Genomic DNA, 11167 nt, shown 5'->3' with positions numbered 1-11167 from the left:
CATCAATGTTCAACAGATTCTTGACTGTCTTCTAAGAATACATCCAGTAGTATAATAACGTATTTCAAAACAGTACTCATTTCTGATGAAGGGTCTAGGCCGGAAACGTCAGTCTTTCTGTCCTATGATGCTGCTTGGCCTGCTGTGTTCATCCAGCTCTGCACCTTTGTTGTCCCAGTAACTTTGTGTTCCGATTGTGTTGTTAGCCGCCACCGAATTGGTATGTGAGTGGTTTCATGTGAACTTCGAGAATTTTTTTTTCTTGGTTTTTTTTTCATAGTAAGTCAGTTACATGGTCTTAATTTTTATTTTTTCTCAATGGTCTAGTGTGTATCTAGATCGTGTCACAGGCCACAATAATGTTGAAAAACTGGACAGCTTAATTATAGAATGGTCTCTGTTACATTCATTGTCTCTATGGTGTAGTTTTAATTTTGGGTAGAATAGAACTTGATCGATCTGTTTTGACTGAAGGCTTCAAAAATGAACACTTTATGGATTCTGTACGATAAAGAACCACAACCCGAGTGTTATCACCTTTTGAGTGTAAGAGTGGGGATGTTATGTTGACGTTGTACAAGATGTTGGTGCGGCCACTTCCGGAGTAGGTCCAGTTCTGGACGCCCTGTTATAGGAAGGTATTAATAAGGTGGAGAGAGTTCAGAAAAGATTTACCAGCATGTTGCTGGGAATGGAGAATTTGCATTATAAGGAGAGGCTTGCTAGGCAGGGACTTTTTTCAATGGAGTGCAGGCAGTTGAGGCATGACCTTTTGTAGACGTTTATAAAATCATGAGGGGCATAGATAAGGTGAATGGCAGATGCCTTTCCCCCTGAGGTGGGGTATTTCAAGATTTAGCATATTTTTAAGGTAAGAGGAGAAATATTCTTGAATTTTTTTTTTAAAAAGAAGCTTTTTTAATGTGTGGAATGAAGTGACAGGTACAGTTACAACATTTGAATAAATGCACAGAAAGGAAAAGTTTGGAGGGATATGAGCCAATTGCTGGTAGGTGGGACTAGTTCAGTTTGGGATTATGGTTGACCTGGACTAGTCGGACCAAAGACTCTTATTTTCCGTGCTGTATAACTCTGATTCTATGACTAATAAATAGTTGGGCCTCAATTCCTAATTTGGAGAAAGAGTAAAATCTCTAATGATTCATGTGCCTGGTTGCTATCCACTGTCTGCTTCTGGATAATGGATATTATTTGAAGGGTGGCTTGGACTTAGTTATGCTGGTCCACTCCTTTTTCAACATATTCCAGGCCCACTCTATACTACTTTAATTTGGAGCAATAAGTCACAAAGGTATCTTCAGCAGCATTCCCCAAATTGTGTGTGTGTGGTGAAAGTTTTGGACAAGAGGAGCAGGTGTGTGGAAAATACAATCTGATTTGGATCTATTGTTCCTGAATCAAAATTCTGATGCACCCAACCTAACTGCCCTATGGAAACAACTTCACAACACTGCCAGTCATCATTCAAGAAGGCTCACCAACACCTTCTAAAGGAACTAATAGGTGATGGAAACCAAATGAATAAATTTTCACCTCATCAACAGTGTTTTTCCCCCCGCCCCCAGAGAATTAAAAATACACTTCCTCCTATATCTATGCTTGCAAAGAAAAGGCATTTAAAACAACAAAACGATCACTAAATGCAGGGATAGCAAGAATTACATATGCTGGAGTCAGAGACAACGTAGTATGGAGCTTGAGGAACATGACAGGCCAGGCACCATCAGAGCAGCAGAAAAGCTTCTGCATACGTGTCATTCTCTGCCACTTCTGCCACCTACAATCCGAACCCACAACCAAAGAAGTACTTCCCTCCCCACCTCTATCTATCATTTGTAGGGATTGCGCTCTCTCCACGACTCCCTTATCTGCTTCACACTCCCCACTACTTTTCCCTACAACAGCAGGAAGTGCTACACCTGTCCCTACATCTTTCTTTCCCCATCCCATCCAAGGCACAAAACAAACCTTCCATATCAGACAGGTTCGCCTGCACATCCATCAACTTGGTCTTCTGTATCACTGCTCCCGATGTGGCCTCCTGTACATCGGTGAGCCCAAGTGTAGATGTGGAGACCTTTTTGGAGAGCATCTGCGCTCTGTACACAACAAATAATAATACCTTCTGGTTGCCAACCATTTTAACTCCCCCTCCTGCTCCCTGGGTGACATGTCCATCCTAAGCCTCCTCCAGTGTCACAATGATACCACCCACAACCTGGAGAAGCAACACCTCATATTCCATCTCGGGAGCCTACAGCCCGATGGCCTAAATGTGGATTTTACCAGTTTTAAAATCTCCCCACCCCTGGCCTCATCCCATGACCAACCCTTCCTCTCATCCTTGCCTCCTTGACCTGACACAACCAATCCATTTTTTCTCCCACCTATCTGCCCCACCCATCCCACTGACCAATCCCCAACACTCCCTACCTGCACGCACCTATCACCATCCCACCTACCTTCCCCAGCCCCACTCTTCCTCTATTTCTGAGCTCCTTTTTCCCCTCCCCATTTCTGAAGGAGGGTCCTTACCCAAAACGTCCTTTTTTGCTCCTCTGATGCTGCCTGGCCTGCTGTTGCTCCAGCTCCATAATCAGTAAATGCAGAATGTAATTGAACAATGGCTAGTTCCAGATTCAGCTCCTGATTTATAACTGAAGAGGAAGAGACAGACTGTTACTTCCAACTAAATTTAAGTAAAATTAAAGTTGTTTTCACTTAATTTTAATCCACCGGATTTAAAATTAAGCCCTAAAATCTTAGCTGTTAGCTTTGTAGCTTGCACCATATGGTTATGATGAGACACTATTGAGCATGTGCATTTAGTGACTGACCTGTATGGTAAAAATTGCTGTATAGGAAAACCTGTTACCCTGTTACATGCCTCTTTCCTAATTTCAAGTTAGCAAAAGTTTTACACATTTATCATATTTAAACAGTTCAAGAAAAATCTAAGGCACAACTGCACCTTCTCAGAATCCAAACTAAAACAATTACAATAGGTATGTTTAGACAAGTAAGACTACCTATGATTCTCCACCATCCCCAATAAAGGTGACAGAACATCTGTCAGTGATGTTGATGAAGCTGTTGTAATTTTTTACAATTCTGCCATTGCTTTAAAAACTCTTAAACATTTTCTATAAAATCCAGTGATTTTTAAAATTGAATTGATCCATTGGATTAAGAAATTAGTCAAATGTTAAAACAAAGTGGCCCTACCATTAACAACTGAGATTTTAGTTGTTGACCTGCTATGCTGCAAAATTCCTTCCTAAGCCTCCATCCCTTTACTCAAAATCCATTTCTGATATCCCATTCTGGCATCACTTTTGTCTGATTACACCAATGAGATACGTTTTTGACTGGTTCATATGCTGACATCACCACGTGATGGTAATTTGTCATTGTATGACACTAGACAAATTTACATGTGAAAAATTTATCATTTGCTTGTACAGCCAAGTATAACTGCATCTCCAGGAAGAAAATTGGATGTAGGAACAAAAAGACTATACCTCTTTGCTTTTAAAGTAAAGATGTGTGCTGTGGTCAAAAATGATAGATTCAGACTATAACCACATTAATTCTTCTTTATTTAAGCAGCAAATGTTTTGAAAAATGTTGCACCTGTAAGTGTGCACACAATTGTTTGAATCCTTTACCAATTCTCAGTGGAAGTACTTACTGTCATAGTCATACAGCACAGAACAGACTCATTGGTCCAACCAATCCATGTTGACCATAATCCCAAGCTAAACTAGTCCCACTTGCCTGTGCTTGGCATATATCCCTCAACATTTCATTCATATACTTATCCAAATGTCTTTTAAATATTGTAACTGTACCCTCATCAGCTGTTCGTCTGGCAGTTCATTCCACACAACTCATTGTGCTTCTCTTTTGAAAAAAAAAGTCCATTGTCTCTTTTTAAAATCTTTCAGCTCTCCTTAATTTGGCTCCTCGTCTTGAAATCCTACACCGTAGGGAAAAGACACCTGCCATTCACCTTATCTATATCCTTCATGATTTTATAAAGCTCTATAAGGTCACCCCTCAACCTCCTATGCTCCAGTGAAAAAATGTCCCAGCCTCTCCTTGTAATTCAAACTCTCTATTCCTGGCAACATCCTGGTAGATCCTTTCTGAACCCTCTACAGTTTAATAATATCCTTCCTATAATGGGCGACCAGAACTGCACACAGTACTCCTGGAGAGGCCTCAATGTTCTGAACATAACTCCCATACTCAAAGGTCTGAGCAATGAAGGCAAGCATGTAAATGCCTTCTTAACCAACCTGTCTACCTGTGACGCAAATTTCTAAGAATTATGTACCTGAACCCCCGATGTCTCTCCGTTCTACAACACTTCCCAGGGCCCTACCATTCATTGTATAAGTACTGATGTTGTTTGTATTACCAAATCCTGGGCACGCTGTCTTTTTCGGAACCCCTTTAATCAGGAATCAGTCTACAATTAGCCTTCAGGACTGGCTTCATAATCAAATAAAGCTTGTTTGGTTTCTTTTCCAACAGCCCCTTTTCCACACCACAATCACTTCACCACAAGCTATTCTAAAGTATGTGATTAATTTCCAGCTCACAATTTTAATTTGATAAAATATTGAAACCAAAAAATTGAGAAGTGAGGATTCTTGCACAATGTTTGCAGTATTGTACTTTTACCTTCAAACGTGAAGTTGGTTAGAAGAACCACAATACAAATAAAAAAATTATAGAGTACATTTTAATCACATGCAAGGTGACCAAAGATCATTGTGCTCCAATTACTGTATGCCTGACAAACAGGAAGTCTTCTCTGATCTATGCTGAGTTAGCTGATATCAGCTGGCTCAGTGCTAAGGGGTTTTACACCTTGCCCCATCTACAGTCTGAAGGAAGCACCAACTTGCTGTTCATGACTTAGTGATAGAAAATATGACAGGTGTGTGAGGACAAGATTAGGCTAGAACATTATGCCTCTGCTGATTAAATAATTTGGAAACAGTAGGTTCACACTTGAGTAGTCATCTCCTCAATGCATCACAAAATTACATCCTGAACCACATGTCTGCATGAGCAACCTTATTTGGGACAGAAAAATAACGTTGAGGGGAGAAAACCACAACCAGTAGGCGTGTCTGTTGACACTTTGTATCCATACATTAGAACTGTGTACGACGTGCTAGAATGTGGGTTCAAGCCACATTCCAGAAGTAAGTACTTCTACTCCATAGGAAAACTTGGAGATTGAAAAAAAACACATTCACCAAGGAGCATGAGCTTACAAGTGGGTTAGAAACCTATCACCTTAGTATACGAATGATGTGTAAGTGCAGAAACCGTATTTCTCCTTCCGGTTGAAATTATGACTTCCTTTCCAATAGCCTTTTCCATGTACAGGGTTTATTTCTTAGATATAATTTTTGAAAAACACAGCTTGGAAAATCTCCTATCTAGAGAATTCCTGTCAAGTGCTAATTGGGAAAACACCAATTGTCAGTCAAATAAATTTTCCAAAGCTAATCTTTAAGGCAAGTTTGTGGTGGCAGACCTGCCAATGAGCTGAGATTTGCAGCTGCAGAAAACTGAAATTTTACACAATAGAGGAGCATAACTCATTGTGTGGAGTCCATTCATCACGATTCTTGCAAAGTTCTTACAAGAAATTTCTCGTCAATTAACGTTGTGGACTATCCACTTTGCATCAAATCTCAATACTCCTCAACAAATGGACAGTTGATGTCTTGAAATTGCATTCTGTTCAAGTATTTGCAAACCACGGCACACTGCCAGTCCATTTAGATGCCATGATAAAGGAGGTCATACTTTGGGACATTCCTTGGATCAATAGGGCTGTGTACTATCAGCTTTCCTCGCATTGCTCCTCGGAATATTACTTCAATTAAATCTATGAAGTCTTGCTTTGTTTTGAAACACCCAATAAACTTCGTATGATCTGGAGACCTAAAACAAAACAGAATAGAAACACATTTTTACCAATGTTCGCAATTTTACTTTCAAAAATCCAATGGAATTAAATGATTCATGCTAATATACTTATAAATAGCAAGAAGACACAAGAAGCAGGATTGGGCTATGTTCGGATCAGTTGGGACTAAGTTGGGAGTTTACACACAGAGGTTCAGGGCTTGAGGTACTAAATTAATACTTTCCATCCCACTTTCCCAAGGAAGAAGATGTTGCCCAGATGAAAGACAAGGTTGTTCAGAGATTGGAAAAGTTTCAGACTGATGAGGCTGTCTGTACTTAAATTTGATAAGTCACTAGAATCACCCAAATATAGAAGCAAGTGAGAGTGGAAATTACGGAGGCATTGGTATAATTTTTCAGTCCTCCTTAGACACTGGAGTGGGGGTAGTGCCAGATGTCTTCAGAATTGCAAATGCTATACACTTGTTTAAAAAAGGGTGTAGAAATAAACCCAGCAAGTGCAAGTCAATAAGTTTAACTTTGGTAGTGGGGAACTTTCTGAAACAGTAACTCTCAACAAAATTAATAGCTGTTTGGGCAGAATGGGTGAATAAAGGAAAGCTATTTTGGATTTGATAGGGGCAAACCATGTTCAACTAATGTTCTGAATTTTTTTTAAAGAGATAAAAGAGGGTTGGTGAGGATAATGTTGTTTAATGTGGTGTACAGGGACTTCCGAAAGGAATTTGATACAATGCCACAAAACAATGTCAGCAAACCTATAGCTCATGGAATAAAAGGCACAGTAACAACATTGATATGAAATTGACCAAGTAACCAGAAACAGGGAATTGTGGTTAACATTTTTTTTTCAGACTGAAGGAAGCTTAGTAGACAAATTTCCAAGGGTTTAATGTTTGGTCCTTGCTTTCCTATATATATTGTTGACCTAGACATTTGTATACAGGAAACAATACAGATTTTGAGGATAAGACATAATTTGTGAATTGTGGCGAGGATAGACTACAGCTTAAAAAGATCAAAGGGACAAGTTGGTGAAAATGAAACTCAGTGCACAGAAATGGGAAGTGATTCATTTTGGTAGGAAGAATATGGAAAGACAACATAAAAGAGTTCAATAACAAAAGCAGTACAGGAGCAAAGGGATCTGGGTATTTTTGTCATAAGTCACTGAAAGCAGTAGGACAGAGTGACCCAGTGGGAATAAAGTTTGATTTGATTTATTATTGTCACATGTACTGAGATACATTGAAAAGTACTTTTTGCATGCTATCCAAACAAATCATAACTTACATAAGTATATCAGGGTAACAGAATGCAGAATAAAATGTTACAGCTACAGAGAAGGTGCAGTGAAAGATCAACTCTCATAAAAAAGAGAGGTCTGTTCATAAGTCTGATAACAGCGGGGAAGAAGTTGTTTCTGAATCTGTTGGTATGTGTTTTCAAACTTTACTAGCTTCTGTCCAATGGAAGAGGGTAGAAGAGAGTACAAGTGGGATGGGAAGGGTCTTGGATTATGTTGGCTGCTTTCCTGAGACACTGAAAAGTGCAGATGGAATTAATGAAAGGAAGGCTGGTTTTCGTGATGGACCGGGGTGTGTTCACAACTCCCTGTGACTTCCTGCAATCTTGGGGAAAGCAGTTGCCATATCAAGCGGTGATACATTCAGAATACATGCTTTCTATGGTGCATCCATAAAAATTGGTAAGAGTCATTGTGAACATGGCGAATTTCCTTAGCCTGACAAAGTAGAAGCATTGGTGTGCTTTCTTGACTGTAGCGCGACATGGATGGACCAGGACAGATTGGTGATATTTACTCCGAGGAACTTCAAGCTCGACCATCTCCACCTCAGCAACATTGATACAGACAGAGTCGTGTCCTCCACCCCTCTTCCTGAAGCCTATGACTAGCTCCTTCATCTTGCTGACATTGAGGGAGAACTTGTCGTCTTTACAACGTGCCACTAAGCTCTTGCTCTCTTTTCTGCACTCTGTCATGTCGCTGTTTGAGATCTGACCCACTCCAGGGTTGCATCAGCAAATTTGTGAATGGAATTAGAGCTGAATTTGGCCACACAGTTGTCTGTGTAAGAAGTATAGTAAGAGGCTGAGTATGCAGCCTTGTGGGGCACTGGCGTTGAGGATTTTTGTGGATGAAGTGGTGTCGCCTATCCTTACCGATCCACTACTTATTCTGCACTCTGGCTGATATCACTGCCAAGTCAAGAAACTGAGTGTGTGCAAGCTGTAGGAACAAGGCTTCAAGCAGTGCTAAGTATTTGGTGGTAGAGCACGTACATCTCAGGTAGAATCCTGATTTATAGAAATTATTAGTAGGTGGCTGGTTGGAATGAGGTAAATGGTGCAATGCCTGAGGCTAATAATAGCATTTGATAAGATGGCATTTGAAGATGCAATCACTAATCTTGACCATTCATGTGAGGTCACTGAACTTTCTGCAATGCTACATTCTCTGTAATCTTCTCCAACTCAGAAGTGTGCTCGGAGAGCTTCCTGCAGATACAGCAAATCTCCAGAAGGGTCAGGAAGTCAAGGATCCAGCTGCAGAGAATGCAGCAGAGTCCTAGGTCACAGAGTTTAGAGACGAGTTTGATTGGAATTATCGTGTTGAAGGTGGAGCTAAAATCAATAAGTTACAGTCTGATGTGGGAGTCCTTGATATCCAGATGTTCCAAGGATGAGTGTTTAGAGTATCCTGGACTTTATTAACAGGGATACAGAATACAAGTGTGAGGAGGTTATGTTAAATTTGTATCAACTATTGGATCAGCCTCAACTGGATTACTGCATCCTCTCTGGACTCTACACTTTAGGAAAAATGTAAAGGCTTTAGAGAGAGTGCACAGAGGATTCACAAGAGTGGTTCCAGGAATGAGGAACTTCCAGAGTGTAGATAGATTGAAGAAATTAGGACTATTTTCCTTGGAGGAGATTAAGTGAAGATTGATTGTAGTATTGAAAATCATGAATGGTGGGGATGAAGTAAAACTGTTTCCACCGTTGTAAGAATTGAGAATGAGAGGGTACACGTTTAAGGTAATTGGCAATGGAGGCAATGGAGACACGAGGTTGACTGGGTTTGGAGAAAAAAATTTTTCCTGGAGACAACAGAATCAAAGACGGTAGTGAGGCAGTGGTAAAATATGTTTAATGCCACTGAAATAGTGACAACTTAAGATATGATTTAACAGATTAAAGGTAAAATGTGAGCATCAGCAGAATTATGGATTGTAGAGTAGCTAACAATTAAAAGCAAAGATTTCAAGCCGTCATTTTCAATAGAGAAACTGTTTATTGGTTAATTTTAATTGATTGTTACCCCTATCAGATAAGACAAAGAGAAATATAGTGTTTCTTCATTCCATATTGATCAAGATATTTAACACAACAATCAACATTTACAAATGTTTTGTAAAGCAAGATATCTTACCCATAATCCACCTTCATATGTTGGCCATTGAAGAAAAAAACTGTGGAAGGAATGTAACTGATGTCAAAGTAGCGAGTGTATATAGGCACACTGTCAACATCCACCAGGTAAATAGCTGCCATTTTACTCAGGTCATGAGCAGTTTTTGAAAGCTAGTGAAACAAAGGTGAAAAAAACTTGATATTGAGACCTTAATCAATATAATTATTTTGCCTCGGAAGGAAAACTAGTGTAAACATGTTCGCCAGATTTAAACAACAGGTTTCGACAAATCCGATCAGGTTTGAAGAGATTGAAATTATGTTTCATATATCTTGTTCTTTGTGGCAAGAGAGTTTATAGACTTCCTCAGTCTTACTCCTCATTCTACATCAGCATTACAGGTGCTCCATAGTATATGCTCAGACAATTAATACCCATTACCTGTTTCTTAAACTTAAAAAAAATGACAATAACAATGGGATTAACCAGACATTAATAACCTGCTGAATTAACAATAAGAAAAAAAAAGACATAGTTCTTATCTTAGCATATATTTCAGCAATTGTTTTGTATTGGCAAAGATCAAGAAGGTATCTCAAATCAAAACTTTGCATAGAAACTTACTTCAGGGAACATAAAGAGAATTATCTCAAAAATGGAATGTATTCCTTTGACAGCATACATTTCAAGAGCTGCTTCACTTACTTCTGAGGATATTTTGAGGGAATAATTTTACATTTAGATAAATTTTATTCATATTTATAAATTTAATCAACTTTTTGTACCTTGATATAATTTGCCAATAGATCCTCAAGTTTGATTCACTGAGGAATTTGTGTATCTTAAATTACAAGAACAAACCTTGAAAGATTAGCTACCAAAGAATCATTTTTCAAGTTGTTTTCAATATGTTTATTATTGCTGTCATTAAACCAGTTTTATTCCTTTTCCAGCAATTTTGTGTTGTCACGTGTTCCATATTGCAGGTGACAATATGCATGAAATCTTTTCCCATCAATATTTTCCTCTGCCAAAAGGTTTAAACATGCAAACTTAACTTCTAGCAAACTCATTAAGATGTCCTTATGCAGCACATTATGGATCAATATTTGAATTAACAACATATATTTGTGGTGCAGCATTACATAGTTAAATATCCTAAGGTTCTTCACAGTAGATAACAAACACCATGGAACAGAAGTAAATATTAGGACAGATGAACAAACACTTGGTCGATGAGGTAGGTTTTGAGGTGTAACTTATAAGAGGTGAAGAAGAAAAAAAAAGGGGTAGGGAAAATCCAGAGCATAGGTTTAGGTTAAATGCGCCAAAAAGCTAAAACTGGAGGGGTACAGGCCACGGTACTCCATAAATAGTTAGGACTGGGAAAGTTCAGAGATTGGGATGTATGAAGTCATAGAAGCATTTGAAAACAAAGAACTTACATCTGAGGCTGTACTATAGTGGCAACAAATTAGTTCAGCAACAACTTGAGCTTAAGCATCTCATCACCTCAAAACTTAAAACATAACAATGTATTTTGAAATGCAGCGTCTGTTTAAACAAACATTACCTGCATGCACCACCACAGTACAATAAATACAAGATACACTTAATCTCTTTAGTGTTTTCAGTATTTTTAGAAATTGTACTATTTTCTTTCAGAATAGTTTTCCTGAATAACAATGAAGTGTTAATTTAGACAGCACCTCATTCTAGAAGTTGTATTTACAATTTCGTGATTAAGAG

General features: G+C 38.8%; 1 protein-coding gene across 1 annotated transcript in view; it reads right to left on the bottom strand.

The window, feature by feature from the left end:
- Positions 1-3601: 3601 nt before the first annotated feature.
- txnl4b (thioredoxin-like 4B) overlaps positions 3602-11167 on the bottom strand; it is an 8450-nt gene continuing 884 nt past the window's right edge. The window contains exons 2-3 of the mRNA XM_020528057.2: positions 9437-9588; positions 3602-5991 (exon numbers count right to left, since the gene is read on the bottom strand). Of these exons, the coding sequence (XP_020383646.1) occupies positions 5826-5991; positions 9437-9588 (318 nt within the window). The 3' untranslated portion in view covers positions 3602-5825. The remainder of the gene's footprint in view (positions 5992-9436; positions 9589-11167) is intronic.

This window comes from Rhincodon typus, chromosome 11, assembly GCF_021869965.1.
Source record: "Rhincodon typus isolate 14 chromosome 11, sRhiTyp1.1, whole genome shotgun sequence".
In the NCBI taxonomy this organism is placed as follows: domain Eukaryota; kingdom Metazoa; phylum Chordata; class Chondrichthyes; order Orectolobiformes; family Rhincodontidae; genus Rhincodon; species Rhincodon typus.
This window is presented reverse-complemented; position numbering and strand designations above follow the sequence as displayed.